Source organism: Panulirus ornatus, chromosome 65 (assembly GCF_036320965.1).
Source record: "Panulirus ornatus isolate Po-2019 chromosome 65, ASM3632096v1, whole genome shotgun sequence".
Classification (NCBI taxonomy): domain Eukaryota; kingdom Metazoa; phylum Arthropoda; class Malacostraca; order Decapoda; family Palinuridae; genus Panulirus; species Panulirus ornatus.
In genome coordinates, this window is record NC_092288.1 from 6408598 (window position 1) to 6436449 (window position 27852).

The 27852-nt window shown below is 40.5% G+C and overlaps 2 protein-coding genes across 2 annotated transcripts in view; one reads left to right on the forward strand and one right to left on the reverse strand.

The window, feature by feature from the left end:
- The first annotated feature begins 72 nt into the window (after positions 1-72).
- LOC139746396 (uncharacterized) lies at positions 73-19917 on the forward strand. Its single transcript, XM_071657607.1, has 5 exons — positions 73-260; positions 999-1176; positions 2214-2797; positions 14674-14824; positions 17345-19917. Exons 2-5 carry the CDS (start codon positions 1011-1013, stop codon positions 17698-17700), a joined length of 1257 nt encoding a protein of 418 aa, XP_071513708.1. The 5' UTR covers positions 73-260; positions 999-1010; the 3' UTR covers positions 17701-19917.
- Positions 19913-27852, reverse strand: part of LOC139746392 (eukaryotic translation initiation factor 2-alpha kinase-like) — a 35785-nt gene continuing 27845 nt past the window's right edge. Inside the window, exon 17 of the mRNA XM_071657595.1 lies at positions 19913-27782. Within this exon, the coding sequence (XP_071513696.1) occupies positions 27624-27782 (159 nt within the window). The 3' untranslated portion in view covers positions 19913-27623. The remainder of the gene's footprint in view (positions 27783-27852) is intronic.

The following is a 27852-nucleotide window of genomic DNA, read 5'->3' on the forward strand; positions in this document are numbered from 1 at the left end:
CTAGTCCTCTGTTGGAAAAAAAAAAAAAAAAGGGAAGGCGGGCGGTGTCAGTGTAACAGGAGTTCACCAACAGTAAGTTGCTGCCTAGCTGTGGAACCTCGTCTCCCCGCTGTAGGTGGGCGTGGGGCGGGGCCAGTGGGTGGCGGGGGCGGCGTCGGCGTCGTCTCCACCCCGCCACCCACCGCCCACGGTCCACAAGCCTCAGTAATACTACCAGCCACACGCCACCACACCACCATCATCCATCCCTGACACACAAGGTAAACTTTCGTCAATCGTGTGTCTGTGTGTCTGACGTATTCGTTACTCATGTATCTTATTAAGTCCATAAACCGTATTTCAGAGGAGTGTGTCGAGCATGAAATATTCTTAGTTCTATCTAATGTTTATGGTACTTTCGTATGAAGAAAACTCAAGGCAGGTGTAACTAGTTATAGGCCGAAGTACCTTACCGTCTCACTTGTAATGCGAGTGAAATGCCTCGAGGTGCATCAACATCCACAGCTTAAAACCGAACGCAAGGTAGGCGTAAGTGCATTTGTTACCAGGTACAACTCCAGATGTTGTGTGCATCAGTAACTTTCGCGTGCTTGACTGATTTTCAGTAGTGAGCCTCGATGACATGACTGGATTTGAATACGTGCCTGAGTTAAAGAGCAGCGGTACTGTTTCCAAGGGTCGTACTGTTGTGTTCAAGAGTTTAATACTCGAGTACCGACTACCACCTTTGATACCTCACCTGCACCTTAGTTGACTTGATGACCTCAAGAGTTTTACTTCATTGATTACCTCGCCAGATTGATATTGCAGTATGAGTCCCTATTTGGCCAGGGAAATTTACCGCAGGTATTTGTGGGTAACAGATGTCGATGGATGAGTTTGCCGGTCAGGTCGGTGCAAGTTAGGTCACACCGATAGACAAGATCATCAACAAACAGTTCAGGGCAGGTTAGATATTGGTACACGCAGACTCGAGATGTAGTAGATTTTCATTCCAGGTGGGTAGCGTGATGGCCAGGAGGCAGCGATGGGCGACGTTCCCTTGGCTCCTGCTGTTGCTGTCGATGATCTCTGCTTCAGCAGCCCGACGAAGAGGTGGCCTTCGGCTACCCCACCCATCGACAACACCACCTTCACAATCTCAACCATCTTCCACTGTTAACTCCCACACAGTTTGTAAGTTTCATTGACTGGAAAGCAGACTTTCCAGTTTGTTCCGGGTGTTGCTTTCCTGGGTTTAAATTACGTATTGATTAAACAAGTGGAAGATTTTAGATCTTGTATATTTCCATTCTTGCCTCCGAAATACAATATTTTACATTTATGTTTGCTTTGGTGGAAAATGCAAAATGTCTTGTGTCATGAATGACTTTGCACCCCTTCTGCCACCTGGCTTTCCCTCACATTGCCTTTAATAATCCCATTTTGTTGAAAAAAGGACTTAGATCCCAATGAAATCATATTTGTATGCAATTGAACAAGTGCAATTTTGAAAATACAGTAATAATACAACACTAGTACACTATAAATAGATAGTCGTAATATTTGTTAAGGAATATAGCATTAATTAAAAATCTCTCCCTTATTGCATAGTAGCAATTTTTATAAAGTACTCCACAATTCTTGACACCTGTACATACTTCCAGTAGGCTCATGATGACTTATAGTGATTCTATATCTGCTTCACTAAGTCATTTCATTACAAGTAGGCCTGTAGTGGCTTCTGTAAATTTTGTATACTTTCACTGAAATTGTAGGTGCTTTTAGTAGTAACAAAGCTGCATCAATTTCATAGAGCTATTGTCTCCATTTGAATGCTACTGTTTTAGCTGCCAGCAGGGTTCTTATTGCTTTCATTTATTGTAGAGCAGCTTTCTGTGGGTATACACCTGCTTCCCATAAACATGCAGTTCCTTCTAAATGCATTGAAATTTCAGCTAGTAATAAAGCTAAGCTAGTATTAATTGCTCCAGGTGATTTTGAAGTTCATCAAGAAAGGTTACAACCTTTTCCACTAACTATTAAGCCAGTTCAGATAGGCTTATAGTTGCTGCCAAAATAAGAATAATAATTTTCATTAAACCAGAGTATTTACAAGCAGCTTGTAGGTAACCAATGAGGATTGTAAGCCTTCTCTGCTAATGGTTATTGTCAGTTTTCACACAGCCACTTTCTTTCTCTGTGGAAATTAACAAGAGTTGTTGTACCTCCAGTGAGAAGCAACACATCGGAGGAAAATGAACTAGACCAGCTAGACAATCTCTTGGCCAGCCTCCAACCCTTCAGCAGCAAAGAAGACTTCAGACGTCATCTTCAGCCGCCCTGTCCTCCCAGTCCTCCGTGTCTTCAGCCTCCTGTAGCCTACCCTGTACCACCAAATGCACAGCCTTACCCTCCATGTCTATTTCCTCCAGCTTGCCCTGTACCACCAACACCACAGCCTCAACCTCCATGTCCAATCCCTCCAGCTTGCCCTGTACCACCAACACCACAGCCCTGTGATCCATGTCCATTCCCTCCAGCCTGCCCTACATGCCCTGATGTGCCATCAATTTGCCCGCCAGGCCCTAAAGGGTTCCCAGGTCCTCCAGGGCCACCATGTTACGGTCCCAAAGGGCCTCCAGGACCTCCAGGAAGAGGTTACCCTGGGCCTCCAGGATCACCTGGCCCTCCTGGTATCTGTGAATCTACTGATGATTGTCACCAGAAGCCCAGTGACTGTTGCAATGATGAACTTAATGACCGCATCATCAACTTGATTATTTCTGGCCAGGGGTGCTGCAAGCATGACTGTTCCGTAAGTGATGTGCTATCTTTTGCCTCTGTCACTCTGCTTACCTAGCTTTATAATTTTCCCTTTCTAACCTGTCTGTTGTTTCTTTCTGGTGTACTGTATTTTTCTGTTTCTGTGTGTAGCCAAGTGTCTTTCTCCCAATATTTGTTATTATTATTATTATTATTATTATTATTATTATTTTGTACTTGTTCTCCATCACCCACATTGCAGGGTAGTGCCAGGAACAGATGAAGATTGGCCTCATTTGCTCACTTTTAATCTCAAGCTATCATGTATAATGTTCTGTACCCAAACCAGAGCCCTTATCCACAAAAAAGTCTCATATCTTTATGTGGTTTCCCCTGACTGCTACTGTATTGTCAGACATACCCATCTTTGCCCTCAAACACAGGAACCCCTCTCCACATGCTTCTCAAAACACTCTGTACCTGTAGAAACAATCATATGCTACAGCAGATGACTCCACAGGGAGAGAGTCTTTTGGCAGTGATTATATATGTGCTTTCTCTCCTGTATGGTTCCTGAAATGTCTCATTGACTGAATCCTCTGGAAGGTCTTCCAGTAGTATGAACATTCATGTGTCTTCTTTCATGTATGAACAATCATACACTGCAGTAAATTAGTCCATTGGGAGGAGGTATTTGGGTAAGGTGAACATTTATGCAGCTTCTCTCCATTATGAGAAAGAATATGTTTTACTAAAGTACTCCTACAAGTCCAATAGTGGACTCAAGTAGGTTGATAATGAGGGGCCTGGATGTGGCAAGGGAACTGTGGTTTCGGTGCATTACACATGACAGCTAGAAACTGAGTGTGAACGAATGTGGCTTTTGTTGTCTTTTCCTAGTGCTACCTCACACCACTTTGGGGGAGGGGGTGCCATTTCATGTGTGGCGGTGTGGCCTTGGGAATGGATGAAGGCATCATGTATGAATGTGTGCATGTGTATGTATGTATGTGTCTGTGTATGTATATGTATGTATGTATATGTATGTTTACGTTGAAATGTATAGGTATGTATATGTGTGTGTGTGTGTGTGTGTGGGCGTTTATGTATATATGTGTATGTGGGTGGGTTGGGCCATTCTTTTGTCTGTTTCCTTGCACTATCTCTCTAATGTGGGAGACAGCGACAAAGTATAATAAAGAATGAAATATATATATATATATATATATATATATATATATGGGGTTGTTAGGGAGGTGAATGCAAGACTTTTGGAAAGAGGGGCAAGTATGAAGTCTGTTGTGGATGAGAGAGCTTGGGAAGTGAGTCAATTGTTGTTCGCTGATGATACAGCGCTGGTGGCTGATTCACGTGAGAAACTGCAGAAGCTGGTGACTAAGTTTGGTAAAGTGTGTGAAAGAAGAAAGTTAAGAGTAAATGTGAATAAGAGCAAGGTTATTAGGTACAGTAGGGTTGAGGGTCAAGTCAATTGGGAGGTAAGTTTGAATGGAGAAAAACTGGAGGAAGTAAAGTGTTTTAGATATCTGGGAGTGGATCTGGCAGCAGATGGAACCATAGAAGCGGAAGTGGATCATAGGGTGGGGGAGGGGGCGAAAATCCTGGGAGCCTTGAAGAATGTGTGGAAGTCGAGAACATTATCTCGGAAAGCAAAAATGGGTATGTTTGAAGGAATAGTGGTTCCAACAATGTTGTATGGTTGCGAGGCGTGGGCTATGGATAAAGTTGTGCGCAGGAGGGTGGATGTGCTGGAAATGAGATGTTTGAGGACAATGTGTGGTGTGAGGTGGTTTGACCAAGTAAGTAACGTAAGGGTAAGAGAGATGTGTGGAAATAAAAAGAGCGTGGTTGAGAGAGCAGAAAAGAGTGTTTTGAAATGATTTGGGCACATGGAGAGAATGAGTGAGGAAAGATTGACCAAGAGGATATATGTGTCGGAGGTGGAGGGAACGAGGAGAAGTGGGAGACCAAATTGGAGGTGGAAAGATGGCGTGAAAAAGATTTTGTGTGATCGGGGCCTGAACATGCAGGAGGGTGAAAGGAGGGCAAGGAATAGAGTGAATTGGATTGATGTGGTATACCGGGGTTGACGTGCTGTCAGTGGATTGAATCAGGGCATGTGAAGCGTCTGGGGTAAACCATGGAAAGCTGTGCAGGTATGTATATTTGCGTGTGTGGACGTGTATGTATATACATGTGTATGGGGGTGGGTTGGGCCATTTCTTTCGTCTGTTTCCTTGCGCTACCTCACAAACGTGGGAGACAGCGACAAAGCAAAAAAAAAAGAAAAAAAATATACATAAGTATACTTAAGTAAATGTATGTAAGTAGAAGAGATGGCCAGAGCGCTATTGGATTACGTGTTAATTGATAGGTGCGTGAAAGAGAGACTTTTGGATGTTAATGTGCTAAGAGGTGCAAATGGAGGGATGTCTGATCATTATCTTGTGGAGGCGAAGGTGAAGATTTGTAGAGGTTTTCAGAAAAGAAGAGAGAATGTTGGGGTGAAGAGAGTGGAGAGAGTAAGTGAGCTTGGGAAGGAGACTTGTGTGAGGAAGTACCAGGAGAGACTGAGTACAGAATGGAAAAAGGTCAGAACATGGAAAAAGGTGAGAAAAAAGGATGTAAGGGGAGTTGGGGAGGAATGGGATGTATTTAGGGAAGCAGTGATGGCTTGCGCAAAAGATGCTTGTGGCATGAGGAGCATGGGAGGTGGGCAGATTAGAAAGGGTAGTGAGTGGTGGGATGAAGAAGTAAGAATATTAGTGAAAGAGAAGAGAGAGGAATTTGGACAATTTTTGCAGGAAATAATGCAAATGACTGGGAGATGTATAAAAGAAAGAGACAGGAGGTCAAGAGAAAGGTGCAAGAGGTGAAAAAGAGGGCAAATGAGAGTTGGGGTGAGATAGTATCATTAAATTTTAGGGAGAATAAAAAGATGTTTTTGAAGGAGGTAAATAAAGTGCGTAAGACAAGGGAACAAATGGGAACTTCAGTGAAGGGGGCTAATGGGGAGGTGATAACAGGTAGTGGTGATGTGAGAAGGAGATGGAGTGAGTATTTTGAAGGTTTCTTGAATGTGTTTGATGATAGAGTGGCAGATATAGGGTGTTTTGGTCGAGGTGGTGTGCAAAGCGAGAGGGTTAGGGAGAATGATTTGGTAAACAAAGAAGAGGTAGTAAAAGCTTTGCGGAAGATGAAAGCCGGCAAGGCAGCAGGTTTGGATGGTATTGCAGTGGAATTTATTAAAAAAGGGGGAGACTGTATTGTTGACTGGTTGGCAAGGTTATTTAATGTATGTATGACTCATGGTGAGGTGCCTGAGGATTGGAGGAATGCTTGCATAGTGCCATTGTACAAAGGCAAAGGGGATAAAAGTGAGTGCTCAAATTACAGAGGTATAAGTTTGTTGAATATTCCTGGCAAATTATATGGGAGGGTATTGATTGAGTGGGTGAAGGCATGTACAGAGCATCAGACTGGGGAAGAGCAGTGTGGTTTCAGAAGTGGGAGAGGATGCGTGGATCAGGTGTTTGCTTTGAAGAATGTATGTGAGAAATATTTAGAAAAGCTAATGGATTTGTATGTAGCATTTATGGATCTGGAGAAGGCATATGATAGAGTTGATAGAGATGCTCTGTGGAAGGTATTAAGAATATATGGTGTGGGAGGCAAGTTGTTAGAAGCAGTGAAAAGTTTTTATCGAGGATGTAAGGCATGTGTACGTGTATGAAGAGAGGAAAGTGATTGGTTCTCAGTGAATGTTGGTTTGCGGCATGGGTGTGTGATGTCTCCATGGTTGTTTGATTTGTTTATGGATGGGGTTGTTAGGGAGGTGAATGCAAAAGTTTTGGAAAGGGGCAAGTATACAGTCTGTTGTGGATGAGAGGGCTTGGGAAGTGAGTCAGTTGTTGTTCACTGATGATACAGCGCTGGTAGCTGATTCGTGTGGGAAACTGCAGAAGCTGGTGACTGAGTTTGGTAAAGTGTGTGAAAGAAGAAAGCTGAGAGTAAATGTGAATAAGAGCAAGGTTATCAGGTACAGTAGGGTTGAGGGACAAGTCAACTGGGAGGTAAGTTTAAATGGAGAAAAACTGGAAGAAGTGAAGTGTTTTAGATATCTGGGAGTGGATTTGGCAGTGGATGGAACCAATGAAGCGGAAGTGAATTATAGGGTGGGGGAGGGGGCGAAAGTTCTGGGAGTGTTGAAGATTGTGTGGAAGTCGATAACATTATCTCAGAAAGCAAAAATGGGTATGTTTGAAGGAATAGTGGTTCCAACAATGTTATGTTGTTGCGAGGCGTGGGCTATAGATAGAGTTGTGCGGAGGAGGGTGGATGTGTTGGAAATGAGATGTTTGAGGACAATATGGGGTGTGAGGTGGTTTGATCGAGTATTTAATAATAGGGTAAGAGAGATGTGTGGTAATGAAAAAGTGTGGTTGAGAGAGCAGAAGAGGGTGTTTTGAAATGGTTTGGTCACATGGAGAGAATGAGTGAGGAAAGATTGACCAAGAGGATATATGTATCAGAGGTGGAGGGAACGAGAAGTGGTAGACCAAATTGGAGGTGGAAAGATGGAGTGAAAAAGATTTTGAGTGATTGGGGCCTGAACATGCAGGAGGGTGAAAGGTGTGCAAGGAATAGAGTGAATTGGAACGTTGTGGTACACTGGCGTTGACATGCTGTCAATGGATTGAACCAGGGCGTGTAAAGCTTCTGGGGTAAACCATGGAAAGTTTTGTGGGGCCTGGATGTGGAAAGGCCCCACAAAACTTTCCGTGGTTTCAGTGCATTATACATGACAGCTAGAGACTGAGTGTGAACGAATGTTGCCTTTGTTGTCTTTTCCCAGCGCTACCTCACACACATGTGGGGGGAGGGTGTTGTTATTTCATGTGTGGTGGGATGGCGATGGGAATGAATAAAGGCAGACAGTATGAATTATGTACATGTGTATATATGTATATGTCTTTGTGTGTATATATATGTATACGTTGAGATGTATAGGTATGTATATTTGTGTGTGTGGACGTGTATGTATATACATGTGTATGTGGGTGGGTTAGGCCATTCTTTCGTCTGTTTCCTTGTGCTACCTCGCTAATGCGGGAGACATCAACAAAGCAGAATAAATATATATATGTTTGAGGAAAGGAATCTGGATGTTTTGGCTCTGTGTGAAATGAAGCTCAAGGGTAAAGGGGAAGAGTGGTTTGGGAATGTCTTGGGAGTAAAATCAGGGGTTGGTGAGAGGACAAGAGCAAAGGAAGGAGTAGCACTACTCTTGGGGCAGTTGTGGGAGTATGTGATCATATAAAAGAATTAACTCTAGATTGGTATGGGTAAAAGTGAAAGTGGATGGAGAGAGATGAGTGATTATTGGTGCCTATGCACCTGGTCATGAGAAGAAAGATCATGAGATGCGAGTGTTTTGGGAGCAGCTGAGTGAGTGTGTTAGCAGCTTTGATGCACGAGACCAGGTTATAGTTATGGGTGATTTGAATGCAAAGGTGAGTAACGTGGCAGTTGAGGGTATAATTGGAGTACATAGGGTGTTCAGTGTTGTAAATGGAAATGGTGAAGAGCTTGTAGATTTGTGTGCAGAAAAAGGACTGGTGATTGGGAATACCTGGTTTAAAAAGAGAGATATACGTAAGTATAAAGGTGCATGTTCATATGCACTTTGTTCGTATACATAAGTATTGTATGTGAGTAGGAGAGATGGCCAGAGGGCATTATTGGATTACGTGTTAATTGATAGGTGTGTGAAAGAGAGACTTTTGGATGTTAATGTGCTGAGAGGGGCAATTGGAGGGATGTCTTATCATTATCTTGTGGAGGGGAAGGTGAAGATTTGTAGAGGTTTTCAGAAAAGAAGAGAGAATGTTTGGGTGAAGAGAGTGGTAAGAGTAAGTGAGCTTGGAAAGGAGACTTGTGTGAGGAAGTACCAGTGCACGATGGAAAAAGATGAGAGCAAATGACGTAAGTGGATTGGGGAAGGAATGGGATGTATTTAGGGAAGCATTGACGGCTTGTGCAAAAAATGCTTGTGGCATGAGAGAGGTGGGAGGTGAGGAGATTCGAAAGGTTAGTGAGAGGTGGGATAAAGAAGTTAGATTGTTAGTGAAAGAGAACAGAGAGGCGTTTGGACGAGTTTTGCAGGGAAGTAGTGCAAATGACTAGGAGATTATAAAAATAAGAGAAAGGTGCAAGAGGTGAAAAGAGGGCAAATGAGTGTTGGGGTGAGAGAGTATCATTAAATTTTAGAGAGAATAAAATGTGTTTTGGAAGGAGGTAAATAGAGTGTGTAAGGCTAGAGAACAAATGGGAACATCGGTGAAGGGGGCTAATGGGGAAGTAACAACAACTAGTGGTGAAGTGAGGAGATGGAGTGAGTATTTTGAAGATTTGTTGAATGTGTTTGATGATAGAGTGGCAGATATAGGGTGTTTTAGTCGAGGGAGTGTGCAAAGTGAGAGGGTCAGGGAGAATGGTGAATAGTTTGATAAACAGAGAAGAGGTAGTGAAAGCTTTGTGGAAGATCAAAGCCAGCAAGGTGGTGGGTTTGGATGGTATTACAATGGAATTTATTAAAAAAGGGGATGATGGTGTTGTTGACAGGTAGGTAAGGATATTCAGTGTATGTGTGGTTCATGGTTTCATGGTGAAGTGCTTGAGGATTGGCGGAATGCATGCCTAGTGCCAGTGTACAAAGGCAAAGGGGATAAAGATGAGTGTTCAAATTACAGAGGTATAAGTTTGTTAAGTATTCCTGGGAAATTATATGGGAGGGTATTGATTGAGAGGGTAAAGGCATGTATGGAGCATCAGATTGAGGAAGAGCAGTGTGGTTTCAGAAGTGGTAGAGGTTGTGTGGATCAGGTCTTTGCTTTGAAGAATGTATGTGAGAAATACTTAGAAAAACAGATAGATTTATATGTAGCATTTATGAATCTGGAGAAGGCATATGATAGAGTTGATAGAGATGCTCTGTGGAAGGTATTAAGAATATATGGTGCGAGAGATAAGTTGCTAGAAGCAGTGAAAATTTTTTATCACGGATGTAAGGCATGTGTATAAGTGGGAAGAGAGGAAGGTGATTGGTTCTCAGTGAATGTCGGTTGCAGCAGGGGTGCGTGATGTCTCCATGGTTGTTTGATATGTTTATGGATGGGGTTGTTAGGGAGATGAATGCAAGGGTTTTGGAGAGAGGGGCAAGTATGCAGTCTGTTGAGGATGAGAGGGCTTGGGAAGTGAGTCAGTTGTTGCTCACTGATGATACAGCACTGGTGGCTGATTCAGGTGAGAAATTGCAGAAGTTGGTGACTGAGTTTGGTAAAGTGTGTGAAAGAAAGCTGAGAGTAAATGTGAATAAGAGCAAGGCAATTAGGTTCAGTGGGGTTGAGGGATAAGTTAATTGAGAGGTAAGTTTGAATGGAGAAAAACTGGAGAAAGTGAAATGTTTTAGATATCTGGGAGTGGATTTAGCAGCGGATGGAACCATGGAAGCGGAAGTGAGTCACAGGATGGGGGAGGGGGCAAAGGTTCTCGGAGCATTGAAAAATGTGTGGAAGGCGAGAATGTTATCATGGAGAGCAAAAATGGGTATGTTTGAAGGAATAGTGGTTCCAGTAATGTTATATGGTTGTAAGGCATGGGCTATAGATAGGGTTGTGCGGAAGAGGGTGGATGTGTTGGAAATGAGATGTTTGAGGACAATATGTGGTGTGAGGTGGTTTGATCGAGTAAGTAATTAAAGGGTAAGAGAGATGTGTGGAAATAAAAAGTGTGGTTGAGAGAGCAGAAGAGGGTGTATTGAAATGGTTTGGTCACATGGAGAGAATAAGTGAGGAAAGTTTGACAAAGAGGATATACGTGTCAGAGGTGGAGGGAACAAGGAGAAGTGGAAGACCAAATTGGAGGTGGAAAGATGGAGTGGAAAAGATTTTGACCGATTGGGGCCTGAACATGCAGGAGGGTGAAAGGCATGCAAGAAATAGAGTGAATTGGAACGCTGTGGTATACCGGGGTCAACGTGCTGTCAATGGATTGAACCAGGGCATGTGAAGAGTCTGGGGTAAACCATGGAAAGTTTTGTGGGGCCTGAATGTGGAATGGGAGCTGTGGTTTCGGTGCAATTGCACATGACAGCTAGAGACTGAGTGTGATCGAATGTACCCTTTGTTGTCTTTTCATAGCGCTACCTCGTGCGCGTATAGGGGGGTGCTGTTTTTCATGTGTGTCGAGTTGGCGTGGGAATGGATGAAGGCAACAAGTATGAACCTGTACATGTGTATATATGTATATGTCTGTGTAGGTATATGTATGCATATGTTGAAATGTATAGGTATTTATATGTGCATGTGTGGGCATTTATTTATATACATGTGCATGTGGGTGGGTTGGGCCATTCTTTCGTCTGTTTCCTTGCGCTACCTTGTTAACACGGGAGACAGCAATTAAGTATGATATAAAATATATATTTATATTTATCTTATTTTACTTTGTTGCTGTCTCCTGCATGAGCAAGGCAGCGCAAGTAAACAGACAAAAGAATGGCCCAACCCACCCACATACACATGTATATACATACATGTCCACACACAAACATATACATATCTATACATTTTAACGTATACATATATATACATATACAGACATATACATATATACACGTACATAATTCATACGTGCTGCCTCTATTCGTTCCCGTCGCCACCCCACCACACATGAAATAGCATCTCCCTCCCTCCCGCGAGGCAGCACTAGGAAAGGACAAAAGGCCACATTCATTCACCACAGTTCCCTTTCCACATCCAGGCCCCACAAAACTTTCCATGGTTTACCCCAGTCGCTTCACATGCCCTGGTTCAATCCACTGACAGCATGTCGACCCCGGTATACCACATCATTCCAATTCACTTTATTCCTTGTGCGCCTTTCACCCTCCTGCATGTTCAGGCCCCAATCGCTCAAAATCTTTTTCACTCCAACTTTCTACCTCCAATTTGCTCTCCCACTTCTCCTCGTTCCCTCCACCTCTGACACATATATCCTCTTTGTCTATCTTTCCTAACTCATTCTGTCCATGTGACCGAACCATTTCAATATGCCCTCTTCTGCTCTCTCAACCACACTTTTTATTACCACACTTCTCTCTTACCTTTTCGTTACTTACTCGATCAAACCACCTCACACCACATATTGTCCTCAAACATCTCATTTCCAACACATCCACCCTCCTTCGCACAACCCTATCTATATTCCATGTCTCACAACCATATAACATTGTTGGAACCGCTTCCTTCAAACATACCCATTTTTGCTCCAAGATAAAGTTCTCACCTTCCACACATTCTTCAACGCTTCCAGAACCTTCGCCCCCTCCCCCACCCTGTGACTCATTTCCACTTCCATGGTTCCATCTGTTGCCAAATCCACTCCCAGATATCTAAAACACTTCACTTCCTCCAGTTTTTCTCCATTTAAACTCACCTCCCAATTTACTTGTCCCTAAACCCTACAGAACCTAATAACCTTGCTCTTATTCACATTTACTCTCAGCTTTCTTCTTTCACACACTTTCCCAAACTCAGTCACCAGCTTCTCAGTTTCTCACCCGAATCAGCCACCAGTGCTGTATCATCAGCGAACAACAATTGACTCACTTCCCAAGCCCTCTCATCTACAACAGACTGCATACTTGCCCTCTCTCCAAAAGTCTTGCATTCACCTCCCTAATAACCCCATTCCATAAACAAATCAAACAACCATGGAGACATCACGCATTCTTGCCGCAAACCGACATTTACTGGGAACCAATCACTTTCCTCTCTTCCTACTCGTGCACATGCCTTACATCCTCAATAAAAACTTTTCACTGCTTCTAGCAACTTACCTCCCACACCATATACTCTTAATACCTTCCACATAGCATCTCTATCAACTCTATCATATGCTTTCTCCAGATCCATAAATGCTACATACAAATTCATCTGTTTTTCTAAGTATTTCTCACATACATTCTTCAAAGCAAACACCTGATCCACACATCCTCTACCACTTCTGAAACCACACTGCTCATCCCCAATCTGGTGCTCTGTATATGCCTTCACCCTCTCAATCAATACCCTCCCATATGATTTCCCAAGAATGCTCAACAAACTTATACCTCTGTAATTTGAACACTCACCTTTATCCCCTTTGCCTTTGTGCAATGGCACTATGCATGCATTCCGCCAATCCTCAGGCACTTCACCATGAACCACACATACAGTGAATATCCTCACCAACCAGTCAACAACACAGTCACCCCCCTTTTTTAATAAATTCCACAGCAATACCATCCAAACCTGCCACCTCGCTGGCTTTCATCTTCCACAAAACTTTCACTACCTCTTCTCTGTTTACCAAATCATTCTCCCTGACTCTCTCACTTTGCACACCACCTCAACCAAAACACCCTATATCTGCCACTCTATCATCAAACACATTCAACAAACCTTCAAAATACTCACTCCATCTCCCTCTCACTTCGCCACTATTTGTTATCACCTCCCCATTTGTCCCCTTCACTGATGTGCCCATTTGTTGTCTTACGACCTATATTTACCTCCTTCCACTACATCTTTTTATTCTCCCTAAAATTTAATGATACTCCTTCACTCCAACTCTCATTTGCCCTCTTTTTCACCTCTTGCACATTTCTCTTGACCTCTTGCCTCTTCCTTTTATACATCTCCCAGTCATTTGCACTATTTCCCTGCAGAAATCGTTCAAATGCCTCTCTTCTCTTTCACTAACAATTTTACTTCTTCATCCCACCACTTACTACCCTTTCTAATCTGCCCACCTCCCACCTGTCTCATGCCACAAGCATCTTTTGCGCAAGCCATCACTGCTTCCCTAAATACATCCCATTCCTCCCCCACTACCTTGTCTCATCGTCTGGTGTAGGCAGTCTACCTTGCCTCATCATCTGGTGCAGACAGTCCCCTTACGTCATTTGCTCTCACATTTTTCCATTCTGCACTCAATCTCTCCTGGTACTTCCTCACACAAGTCTCCTTTCCAAGCTCACTTACTCTCACCACTCTCTTCACCCCAACATTCTCTCTTCTTCTCTGAAAACCTCTACTTATCTTCACCTTTACCTCCACAAGATAATGATCAGACATTCCTCCAATTGCCCCTCTCAGCACATTAACATCCAAAAGTCTCTTTTTCATGTGCCTATCACTTAACATGTAATCCAATGATGCTCTCTGGCCATCTCTCCTACTTACATACGTATACTTATGTATATCTCTTTTTAAACCGGGTATTCCCAATCACTAGTCCCTTTCCAGCGCACAAATCTATATGTATGCAAGTAACACAACCAGACTACACCTGGCAGTGATTACCATCAGGAATGAGAAGTTGCCTTTAGCAAGGCTGTTTTATTATCAACTAGTGAAAAGGAGTACAGTCTTATTAAGGACTTCTCACTCCAGAGGAGCACACCATTTCCATCCACGTGAGTGGATTGGAACCTCAAAGCTGCAGGAGCCCCTAAAACGTGTCCATTGGTTATTTACTAGCAATATGTACTAAGTCTGTACAGACTGTCACTGTTTTACTTTTGTGTTGTTTGCTGTGTGCCAGTACATCTTCTGTTCATAGGTTTCTGGTGTTTTCATACTTCACGACCTGTATTTGTCTATTTTGTCAGTCATATCTGTCTAAACACATTTTAAGTCTCTCTGTGTAGGTTTATATTATCAATTTTTACTCACTTGTTTCTCTTACTTCCCTTCACTATGGGTGTATTACTATATCTGTTTTGCTTTCTCTCATTTTGGCTTATATTTGTCTGTATTTTAGCACGTTTAACAGATGATCCCCTTTCCTTCCCCATTCTGGCAGGAAGAGCCAGAGGAGTGCCCTTGGGACATATCAGTCCTACTCTCTAAGTACATTCTGGTCAGGGACAGGATCGACCTTATTGGCAAACTTGAAACCAGGATTGACCTGCTCGTAGCTGCCATAATCCGCATGAAGGCTGCCATCGATGCAGGTTAGTACATGGGAAAAGGGGATCAGGGAAGCGTTTAGGCATGTTGAAGGGGAAGGAGAATTATGTAAAGGTGGAGTGGAGTTAATGGTTGAAAGTAAGGTTTAGTTGAGGATGAAATGATATGAAAGGGGTTATTGAAGGTGGAGAGGGACATCAAAAATCGTCTGCTACATCAAGAACTTGGATCATGAGTGGAGATATAAAAGGTGGTAAAAAGTTGTAAGTTTAAGGTGAGTGAGATGTAGACAGATTTAGGGGAGGTGTTAGTGGAGGGGAAAATGGAGGCTACTGATGCTAGATGTATCATAGGTGAGATGAGAAAGCTGTGATGATGTAAGAGACTGTACTGTATAAGTCAGGAGCAAAGATCAGGAATTCAGGGCCGAATTAATCTACTCTCAAACATTGTTAGGATAACAATCAGTATTCGTGCTAATCTACACATTCTCATTTTATATGTCCCTTTTGAAATTTCAGCCATATTTATAGCAAGCAGTAGTCTTTGCACTTTTGAGTATACATAGATATATTAATGGCATTCATGGAACTTTTCAGTATTTTTTCTTTTCCAAACCATTTGCTAGCTTTATAACTTCTAAAATAAATAACACATGTAACAACATGGTAAAACTTTACGTGCAAGTGTGGTGAGCATCCCAGATGAATAAATATTCAGGTTGCTACTCTTCCAGCTGTATGATGTACCTCTCCATATGCCATAAGATATATAAATTACATTATGCAATTATTTTATAATTTTCTAGTTCCAAGAATGTCATCTATATATACATACATACATTTAAATGCTTTTTTCTCTTCTGCTCTAGTAGCTTTTGATGTACTGTCCTCCTCAGCATTTGATGGGCACTGACCCGCTGGATGGGAAAAAAATCTGGGCAACGGATATGGAAACATTGTATGAACTGCCAGTAATTGTTTTCTGATGCATTACATCCTTGTTTACCGCTCCTGGCTAACTACCTGAACCATATCATACCACATACTGCACATCAATATTCATTAGGCTAGGTGTCCTAAATTCAAAGCTCATCTTACATGACTTGTTTAAAATTATTCACAGTTAATGAGATAAACATCTTTTATAAAAAAAAGAATGGGATATTGGCAACTTTTAGACAAAAGACAAAAGAGATTACAGAATAATGGTCTTTTTAAAGGATGTACAGATGAAGATGAAATGTTTTATGGAAAGAAGAGGAGGTTTGTATGTGCACATGAAGTTGAAGGGATATGTTTAGGGTAGGAATATGGGGAAAAGCTGGTGCAAAGGAGGAGGAAGCTATTAGTGGATAAGCGGAGAGGGGAGTTGTATGTTGGGAGGAAGGGTTATAGATGGGAGGAAGTTGTCAGGTGGTTTAATGCAAAATATGTGACACTGACCTAGAAGCATAGGTCTCAGGGTATAGGAAGCATATTCAGTGGAGTGTCATTTGCAAGTACAAGTGCAAGTTCTGGGCTTCCTCATTCATGATGGGGGTTGCATTCCAAGATGACAACAGGATAATTAAATTCATTATAAACAAAATAGTTTTCCACAGTAAATGAGGAATTCCCTTATTAGTCATTAAAGTTTCCCTTTTGATGAATATTCTATCCATACCAAGTTTATAGACGAACGCTAATAACAATTTGACCACAGAATACAAAGGAACTTATTAAAAGAACGTTATGAGTACATTGTACACATCTTTACATTCTATTTTTTACTTGAGGGGAGGCTGATGGCCAAGTAAGTGTGGAGAACTACATACCCTTGGAAATAGAGTGATTTAGGTGTTAGAGTTCTCTTCTCACAAGGTATGGACAAAACATGACCCAGTCAAGGCCATCTCAGTTGAAAGGAAAAAGAGTAAGAGAATGTACATATTACTCAGGGCTCTGAAGGTGCTTGTAGACCTGACTTTAAAAGGTTAAAATGTTATAGGAAGGGGGAAATGCAAAAGGGGGAAGAAACATCCGGTTTAGCTGTTTTTAGAAAAAAGGAGGTATCATAATAATTATCAGTTTTCAAGTGCCCAGTCCTCACACTTAAACTTTGGGGAGTCACAGCCAGACATGTGCCTGTCTTTTCATCATTACAAATATCACAAGATCCCATGCCCAAGATGCAACTTCCAACCTGAACATACTGGCTGATGACTTGCACATGACCCACAATAAGGAAAACACAACTGCATCACACTTCTTAATCTGTGCTCCCATCTATTGGATGTAGCAGGTTTTCTGAGTGCTTCGAGATCCCCGTAGAAGGGGATCTTTGACAGGAAGGTATACACACATGTAGAAACTAGGGAGCAACACATGGGCAGAGGCATGGATGGATATGGTATATGGAAATAGTGACATAGGTGGGTGCAGTTGTGAATCTAGGTGACTGTGTTACTCCAAGATTTTACAGTCCTCAGAAGTGCTAATTAGTAAATAAATATGATACATGTGAAGTATTTATAATGAATTTTGTATATTACTGGATCTTATTCACTCAAATTTAAATCGCAGCATACAACAAGGTTGGTGACCCGGGCAGTCCTGGAGAAGAAGGAGACTATGGAGACAAGGGCAACAAGGGTCCTACTGGTGAACCAGGTCACTGTCCTGAAGCAACATGTCTAGTTGGGCCAGCAGGTACTCCAGGTCCTGTAGGTACCCCAGGGGAACCAGGACCTAAGGGTGAATGTTGCTATGGCAAGCGGGGTCCTCGTGGACACAGAGGACCTCCTGGGAGAGGTATCCCGGGTGATCCAGGACCACCAGGACAAAGTGGCAAAAAAGGAGACCCGGGTAGGCTATCTTGGAGCTTTAGTGATATCCAAGGGTCAATGAGTGTGGATGTTATTAATTCTCTCAGTGGGTAATGATACTAAGCTTGTTTATGACACTCAAGTTGTCAGGGCTGTTAATTTCTACTGCCCAACTCCAATAAATTCTCTCCACAGCAGTCACATATTGGGTCACATACAGTGATGTAATGTATGCATTTTGGATACATACACTACTTAATATTCCTATGAGTCCACGGGGAAAATGAAACACGAAAAGTTCCCAAGTGCACTTTCGTGTAATAATCACATCATCAGGGGAGACACAAGAGAGAAATCTAACAGTCAGTTGATATACATCAAAGAGATGAAGCTAAGACGCCATTTGGTAAACGTGATTGTCCAATCACGTTTACCAAATGGCGTCTTAGCTTCGTCTCTTTGATGTATATCAACTGACTGTTAGATTTCTCTCTTGTGTCTCCCCTGATGATGTGATTATTACACAAAAGTGCACTTGGGAACTTTTTGTGTTTCATTTTCCCCATGGACTCATAGGAATATCTTGATCACGCGCAAAATTGTGATCCTTTCCAACTACTTAATATGTGTTTACTGTAGGTTGATTATTCCATTGAAATAAAAAAATATGCTAGCAATCTTTAAATCTTCAGTGGAATTAAGTTATTATTGACCACATGGGTTGAATATTTTTGTCAGTTTTGTGTGCTGATGAATTTGTATTCACAAAATTAGTTCTTACTTTTTTCACTTAACTTGAAATTGATTGTGGTGCAAGATAATGTCTGTGAAAGTTACTGTAATATTTTAGGGGAATGTTATACCAATCTTTTAATCTTGGAAGACTTGCTACCTGAGAAATGTTCTTTAAACTATGATGAATGTTTTCTTGCACTGTGGGACAGATGTTTTTTTGTGGGCTGCACTTTAATGTGGATCCCAAAGAATTATCACTGGGATAAAACAGCTTCTACCCTCCAAAATACCATGTATTCATGGTATTCAGTATTTATATTTCAAGCAAAACCAGCAGTTACTCTGTACCTATGTGCCTTCTGTTTCATTTCCTTAACACATTGGATACATGATAATTCCCTGTGACTTGTGCTAAGTCATTCCAAGATTAAATTGGATACATGCTTCAGAAATGAAACACTTTTGAAAAATTGTTAAACTAACATTATATGTAAGGAAATAAAACAAACCAGCTATTGCAATATCTTAAAATGGTGTGCAGTGCTGGGAATGTGGCAAAGCAGGAAGCTGAGCTGCATTTTTTTTTTTTTTTCTTGTCCTTCCCACCATAGTGAAGTAGCTTCAGGAACTGAACCTCACTTCATTTTGTTCCTTCTGTTCCTAATTTAGCAAATCATATGATATAGGAGGAAAGGATTTTCAGACCCCGTTCCTGCCCCTTTAAGACACCTGTGACATGGTGATTAAAAAAATATATTCATGATCACCCCAAGGACTAGCGTCAATGAAAAAGTCTTGGTGTTACTCAGGACCTCTTTCTAAAGGCTTGTATGGTGCTAGGAAATCCTTCCCTCCCATTTTTAATTTTCCAAAACAAGGAACAGAGAAGGGGGGGGCCAAGCTAGGATAATCCTTCTCGGTCTCAGTCCTCTGTTCTTAATGCTACCTCGTTAATGCAGGAAATGGCGAATATTTATGAAAAATTTATGTATACTTTCATATTTTCATACATGCTTACCATTTCCCACGAGCAAGGTTAATGTTAAAACCAGATGACTGAGCCTTTGAGGGAAAATTCCTCTCTTGGCACCTTGCTTTATCCCTACTTTTGAAAAGTAAGAGAGGATTTCCAGGGACCTGATCGTACCCTTGGTCACGTTCCTTGAGACTCAAGGATCCCTCTCTTTTGATAGCATGTGAATCAAGCTGTAAACCTCTAGCTTTTCCAAGTTTATTCTGGCTGATGTGATAAACCCCATGTAAATGGGATTGGAGTTAGTATTTAAAAAAAACAAATGTGTATGCTTGCATTAAGTAGACTTCCAGTTTAACCACATACAGGAGGATATCAGTCACACCAGGCTTATGTAACACTAATGTGTCTATAAATCTCTATGTTTAAACATCATTTTCTACATTCTAAGTAAGATAATCTTGACAAGGCACTCCATCACCAAACATGCTGGTGACACAAGCCAAACAGCTTCATGGAGAAGCTTTTGTACAAAATTCACGTAAGATTATCTTTAAATGAAAAGGTCCATAAAGTAATTAATAATGGGCAGGTTATATGCAAGATTAAAAATATATAATACTTTTAACTTTTAATTTAAAAAACTCGCAAAGCATTCATTGCAGTAGTTTAATTATGTACAATGTGTCCAACCTGCAGAGCACTGCCCATCATGAAAACAAAAATCATATGGAAAAGTAATCACTCCAGTGCATTGCAAGCATTTGGACCAAAAAACCTACAAAGAGTAGTAGAATGATGTCTTTAATTTATTAAAATTGTAGTTTCATTTCTAGAGCCAAAGTCATTTCTGTAATACTGTACTGAATTGCTAACAGTTGATAAAAATGAAAGCATATAACCACACTGGTCAGTCTATTTCACAAATTTTATCTCGAATCACTCGTAAGCATGAGTTAGCCATTAATCTCGAAAGGAATTACTTGTGTACTGTTAAATCAATAGTTTATCATCTTCATGCATTACACAATGTTTATAAAAACAAAAGGATACTCGAATTTCGTCAGGCCCTCTGCCCAGAGTAGCATAGCAATGGCTACATTACAGACACCCAAAATTAAGATTTCTTTGAAACCACCTTTCTTTTACTGAAAGGCCATCTTTATCACCAGCCCCATTCATTATCTGTAACATGGTCACAAACAAATCTACAGGCAATGGTATAACTGCCTTTTCTTTACTACATTTTTACTGTATATCCCACAATGGCAAGTGATTACATTATCAAATTCAAAGTAGTGCAAACTAAGCATGTTAGCCACACTGAACTTATTACGGGCATTCTCTTTACTATTTTATTTGAAAATGAAGAAAAATTGTGAACAAAACTATGCATAGCAAAACAATGCTGACAACAAACTCAACCCCAATGACTTTAATAATGAACCTATATAGCTGGCACAATTAACAACAAAGTGTAAAATGTTTCTGCATAATCTGGTACTGGAATGAGAGAACAGAATCTCCAATATGAGGTAATTTCTATGCTTCATTGAGAATGAGCCATGAAGTTCTCAGTTCTTCATATGTTGTCACTCGTCCAAAAACTGGATCATTTATCAAATTTGGGTCCAAACTGTAAAAAAGGTAAACCATGCAAAGAAATAATAACCACTCGATTGATAGCAGCAACATTACCACCAAGTTTCCTGCTAAGGCATCTCTGAAATAACAATTCCAAAATAAATTGAACATACAGAGGTGGATAGGACTACAATGCATCTTCCATGGTTTGTTCCCAAAGTCACAACCATATCCTTGTACTTGAAAAATTAAGAAAAAAAGTGGACGAGCAGAATTACGTGCAATTGGTAAAATCACTCGAGAAGGAAAGGAATAATCGATCTGCCAAAATGATGTCCCTCAATATAACAGAGTAATCAAGCTTAAATACTTAATGCTAGTAACAAACATATTTGCTATCTAGAAAAAAAATTTATGTATGCTATATTTGTGAAAGATGAGCCTTACAATGAGTAGCTCTGCCTTTGTGTGCTGTAGGATTATTACCTGCATTTGCACCAGTAAATGCTTTCAAATGATTGCTCAACTGATTTCTGTCAACTACCTATTGCAGTGATATTACTCATCTGAAATTCTCAGCTAAAAATGTAATATAGTAGAAAGTTTCCAATCAAGGCATGTAATTTCAAATATAAATCTAAACTCGGTAACCATAAACCCATTTCAACAGAAACAGCATGTTATAAAACAAAAAAAGTGCTTATAAAAGCTGGTAATGAATGACAACACAAATCTGTGTGACTTTGCAAATGCTCTGACAGTATCATATTATTGTTCAAACTAATTAATAGATAATGGTGTAAAAATAATGACATGCCTCATAACACTGGTTTATGATACAGGTACCTCTCATTTAACCTATTAATCACACAGACATGCAGGTATCTGATCAAAGCCACGTGAAAGCACAAATAAGTCCTTTAACATACATAAATTTACCAGATACTTAACAATGTCCTAAGAATAACAACAATTTGCCTGCATATGAGTAACATTCCATCTACTGACAATCAAACCCACCATGTAATTTGTCTAAAGTTCATTGGCACAGAATCTACGAATGTTTCTACTAAAAAATGGTTTCTGAGTATGAGAATCTCATTTTAAAACTGAAAAAGGAGACTTGACTTAGTAGTTTCATAGTCATGTCAAGCACACTGGTCAGCAGCCCTATGACCATGTCAGTTACATCACTCAGCAGCATATGGCCAAGTCTAAAGCCATACCAGGATTATCACTTGCCAGCAGCTCCATAGCCATGCCAGGCACAATCAAAATACATCACTTAACACCCACCCCTACAGCCATGCCAAGAACACAAGCTTATTACTTCACAGCCCAAAAGCTAAAGCAGATATGCACCAGGTGCATCACTCAGCTCTCCTAATGCTCACTCGCATAATATTCAAGAGTAACCCTGTCATCCAAACAAATAGGGCCTGAGGTTGGGTAACCCCAAACTATTGGTGGGCTTTTGCAAGACTGATCTTTGTTCACTTTCTTTCAAAGTCAACAGAAACTTGACCATTAATGGTGGTGGGACTGCCTCACAATTATGTCAGTTAATATCTGCAAAGTATCCACAAATTAGTACATATAATCAGTGCAAATAATTTCTAAAAAGACTAATAGAGATATCTCAAAATCATTCTTGACTGTAAGAGTACTCAAGCTGGTGAACACAAAGAAAGAAGACAAAACCTTATTTGTGGGAAGTGATAAATATAACTCCATGATAAAGGACCAAGCAAGGTATGTGACTGAATGTTACAATCTTCAGTGATGCAAAAAATCATCATATCTACAAGGAAAGTTTGTATATCCTAAAGCACATCTGGAGGCTATATATGCATATGTAAATATATAATGAACATACATACATTGTTGTTGTTATACATGTAGCTATACTTACAATTCTGAATCAGTGAATAACAATTTTATACTGTAATTAGTAAGGTTTGATGAAGTGGAAACTGATTCAACAAACAGCTACCCTAACAAACATGACAAAACATTTTTTAATTATAATTTGTGGAAGGACTGTCAACCTATATTAAATTTTTCAATTTCTGTGTAACAAAACTTTGAACTATTATACAATCCTGTTGTACACTGCAAAAAGGTATGCAGGAAAGAAACATACATGTTTTTCCTAACATTATTTCAAGACAATTATTACGGTTGGGAAATTGGATATATTTGGTCACTAATGGTGGAATCATCACAGCAAAGGCAAATGAACCATCTTTAACTTACCATGGTCCCTTTCTTCAACCATATTCACAATGCAGGTTAAAGAATAGATCTTTGAACAAAAAGTACTTTCAAACCACCCTATCCTTCAAAACCTTTATCTGGTTCTAACTGTACATTTTTACTAGCTTCTGGAACCCTTATGCTTCCTCCATTGTGCAGAAATACAAAGTAGCACATTTTTTACACCTTTATATCCTTCTCTAATGCTTCTCTCCAGTGTATTCTATGTCTCCCATACTCTCCCTTAATTCCACAGAAATTTCCTCTGCTTTTCTTTATGCACTTACTACCTCATTCAACCTAATTCCCAACCATTCTGATATATAAAGACTTGTTTTTACAGTACTTCTAACATCTACCAAAAGCCCATTACCATTTTTCCTCATGTTCACAATTTTGTGTTAGACGGGTGGAGCCATTAACATAGGAAGAAACTGCCTCATCTGCTCTCGTCTACTTTCAAACTGTCAGGTATAATGCACTGAAAACAGATTCCCCTATCCACAACCAAGCCCCACAAACCTTTCTGTAATTATCATATCAACCTTGATATCTCATTCTCTAATGTACAGTTTCTTCCTCTATACATATCATCCAAATTTTACAGTCTTGCCTTCACCCTTTCCCCACCCTAAACTCAGAACCTGATAGCTGTATCTATGCATAACTATACAATGCTGAATATAAAATCCTTTTTGAAATCATGGGAAGAGTATTTGGTAACGAAAATATATTGGATATGTTATAATCAGCAAAATAACATATGAATAGAGGTCTGCAAAATATTAAAACCTACCATATATTACAAGTGTCTTGCATTAAAAAAGGGGAGCAAATGGAAGGTATAGTCATACAGTCAAGTACTCTGAAAGCATCGTAAATGTTCATCCATCCACAAAAGTAATCTTATCCTTTCTTAGCTAATAAGAATTTTATAGTATGCCAATTTCTATTGCAAATATTCTGTCAAATCTTTCGACTACAACAGCTTTATGAGCTAAAATCTTTTTGTTCACAATGACAATTCTTCTAAGTCATGATCAATATTCTTACTCATCTGTAATCAAAAATTTACCACTTAAAAGAAATACACCAACCCCTTGCTTTATGCGGAGGTTATCTTCTGTGAAAACCTTGCCAAAAAGAGAAATTGCATTTAGTGAACCAACAAACTTACAGAGAAACATGGGATATGTGCAGCAGCTTTGTGGTCAGCACTGTCATATTCTCAAGTTTCCTTTCTGTTACGTAACTTCGGACATCTAATAAACTTATCTGGAATTCTCTTACTTGCTTAAAATGAATCTGGTTCAGCTACATTGTCTTCTTTACATAAACTGTCATAGCTTAAGATGTGAGCTGAAGATTACTAAGTCTGCTTTTCTTCTTTATATGCTGCTCTATTTATAACAAGAGCATTTCCTTCACTTTCTCCATAAGTGGATTTCTAACCTTGCAGTTACCTTGGCAGACAGTGGAGCAGAGCAGACAACAGTACCTTGAAATTTTTTTTGCATTATACTATATCCTGTGGCTTGTACATGCACTCTGGCTTTAAGCACACCAAAATCTGATGCTTCTTCACCAGCATCAGCACGTCATAAGATTTCTAGTTTCATTTCTAAAGTCAGAAGGGTTCTCTTCTGTTTAACAGCCGAGTGTGGGGCAGATGTTGCTGGACATTTGGATGCAAAAAAAAAAAAAAAAAAAACAGTAGGTTGCAGGAAAATCACATTAGCAGATACACCAAAATTGCATAAGTGGCACAGATCTGTATACAATGTTGGTAACTGCGAGACTGACCTGCTACCAGGAACTAGTGCTCCAACCAAGACCCATGCTCACTGAAGTCTAGGTGCAATTTCAACCACACACCTGCATAGTAGCAAATTTTGACAAACATAAAAAGAGGAACTGGTAGAAATAAGTTCCTTACAAAACTACCCATAGTGATCCTACATAAAGTGAGGAATGTGTACATATACATAAATATACATATATCTACATATATTTTTTCTCATGCTTGATCACCACTTCCCATATTAGTGAGGTAGTGCGAGGAACAGATGAAGAAAGTCCACATCTGTTCACAGCGATTATGTATATAAAAAAAATGTCTGTGGGGCCAGGATATGGGCGGATAGGGAGCTGTGGTTTCTGTGCATTACACACGACAGCCTGAGACTGAGTGAGAGCAAATGTGGCCTTTTTGTCTGTTTTCCTGGCGCTACCTCTCTGATATAGGGGGGAGGGGACACTATTTCCGGTGAGTCGAGGTAGCAAGAGGAATGGATGAAGGCAAGCATGAATATGTACATGTGTTTATATGTATAAGTCTGTGTATGTATATGTTGATATGTATGTATATGGGCGAGCATGGGTGGCGACGGGAATGAGTAAGGGCAGACTTTGAATTATGTACATGTGTATATATGTATATGTCTGTGTGTGTATATACATGTATACATTGAGATGTATATGTGCATGTGTGAACATGTATGTATATACATGTGTATGTGGGTGGGTTGGGCCATTCTTTCATCTGTTTCCTTGAGCTACCTCATTAATGCGGGAGACAGCGACAAAGTATAATATATGAATATAAATAAATATATATATGAATGGATGGGCCATTCTTTGTCCATTTCCTGGTGCTACCTCGCTAACGCGGGAAACAGCAGTTAAGTATATCATTTATTTATTTATATTTATTTTGCTTTGTCGCTTTGTTGGTAAAGTGTGTGAAAGAAGAAAGTTGGGAGTGAATGTGAGTAAGAGCAAGGTTATTAGGTACAGTAGGGTTGAGGGTTAAGTCAATTGGGAGGTAAGTTTGAATGGAGCAAAACTGGAGGAAGTAAAGTGTTTTAGATATCTGAGAGTGGATCTGGCAGCGGATGGAACCATGGAAGCGGAAGTGGATCATAGGGTGGAGGAGGGGGCGAAAATCCTGGGAGCCTTGAAGAATGTGTGGAAGTCGAGAACATTATCTCGGAAAGCAAAAATGGGTATGTTTGAAGGAAAAGTGGTTCCAACAATGTTGTATGGTTGCGAGGCGTGGGCTATGGATAGAGTTGTGCGCAGGAGGATGGATGTGCTGGAAATGAGATGTTTGAGGACAATGTGTGGTGTGAGGTGGTTTGATCGAGTAAGTAACGTAAGGGTAAGAGAGATGTGTGGAAATAAAAAGAGCGTGTTTGAGAGAGCAGAAGAGGGTGTTTTGAAATGGTTTGGGCACATGGAGAGAATGAGTGAGGAAAGACTGACCAAGAGGATATATGTGTCGGAGGTGGAGGGAACGAGGAGAAGTGGGAGACCAAATTGGAGGTGGAAAGATGGAGTGAAAAAGATTTTGTGTGATCGGGGCCTGAACATGCAGGAGGGTGAAAGGAGGGCAAGGAATAGAGTGAATTGGATCGATGTGGTATACCGGGGTTGACGTGCTGTCAGTGGATTGAATCAGGGCATGTGAAGCGTCTGGGGTAAACCATGGAAAGCTGTGTAGGTATGTATATTTGCGTGTGTGGACGTATGTATATACATGTGTATGGGGGTGGGTTGGGCCATTTCTTTCGTCTGTTTCCTTGCGCTACCTCGCAAACGCGGGAGACAGCGACAAAAAATATATATATATATATATATATATATATATATATATATATATATATATATCCCTGGGGATAGGGGAGAAAGAATACTTCCTACGTATTCCCTGCGTGTCGTAGAAGGCGACTAAAAGGGGAGGGAGCGGGTGGCTGGAAACCCTCCCCCTCGTTTTTTTTTTAATTTTCCAAAAGAAGGAACAGAGAAGGGGGTCAGGTGAGGATATTCCCTCTAAGGCCCAGTTCTCTGTTCTTAACGCTACCTCGCTAACACAGGAAATGGCAAATAGTATGAAAAAAAAATATATATATATTATAATATAATATATATATTTATTCATCATACTTAATTGCTGTTTCCCGCAACAGCAAGGTAGCACCAGGAAGAAAAAAAAAGGCCACATTTGTTCACATTCAGTCCCTAGCTGTCATGTGTAATGCACTGAAACCACAGCTCCCTAACTACATCCAGGACCCACAGACCTTTCCATGATTTACCCTAGATGCTTCACATGCCCTGGTTAAGTCCACTGACAGCATGTCAACCCCGGTATACAATACTGTTCCAATTCACTCTATTCCTTGCACACAAACCCTCCTGTGTGTTCAGGCCCCGATCGCTCAAAATTTTTTTCACTCCATCCTTTCACCTTTACTTTCCAACATTAGCGAGGTAGTGGCAGGAACAGACAAAGAAATGGCCTCATTCACTCACAATCACAAGAGTGTATATATATATATATATATATACATATATATATATATATATATATATATATATATATATATATATATATATATATATATATATATAGAATCATAGTAAAATACTGTTCCTAAGAAGATACATTGTAAGACATAAAAGAGAAAATTGATCCTGAGCTGGAATGCTAGTGTGACCGCTGACGAGAGAGGCGAAAATGGTCTTCTGGAAGTATATCATTGACAGACTGGCCCTGCAGTGGACGCAATGGGTTTCTGGCACGGATACCTCTTGTAGTTGGTCTTGAGGCAGGGTCTTTTGAGAGCATCAGCTTAAGAAGAGTACACTGTTCAAGCAGAAGAAAAATTTTTAACGTTATCTTCAAAATTCCAATTCTGATTATGTGACTGATTTCT

Coding starts and splice junctions, on each gene's coding strand:
- LOC139746396 (XM_071657607.1), top strand. CDS start 1,011: ATGGCCAGGAGGCAGCGATGGGCGACGTTCCCTTGGCTCCTGCTGTTG. Junction 1,177..2,213: donor TGTTAACTCCCACACAGTTT/GTAAGTTTCATT, acceptor TTGTACCTCCAG/TGAGAAGCAACACATCGGAG. Junction 2,798..14,673: donor GCTGCAAGCATGACTGTTCC/GTAAGTGATGTG, acceptor CCATTCTGGCAG/GAAGAGCCAGAGGAGTGCCC.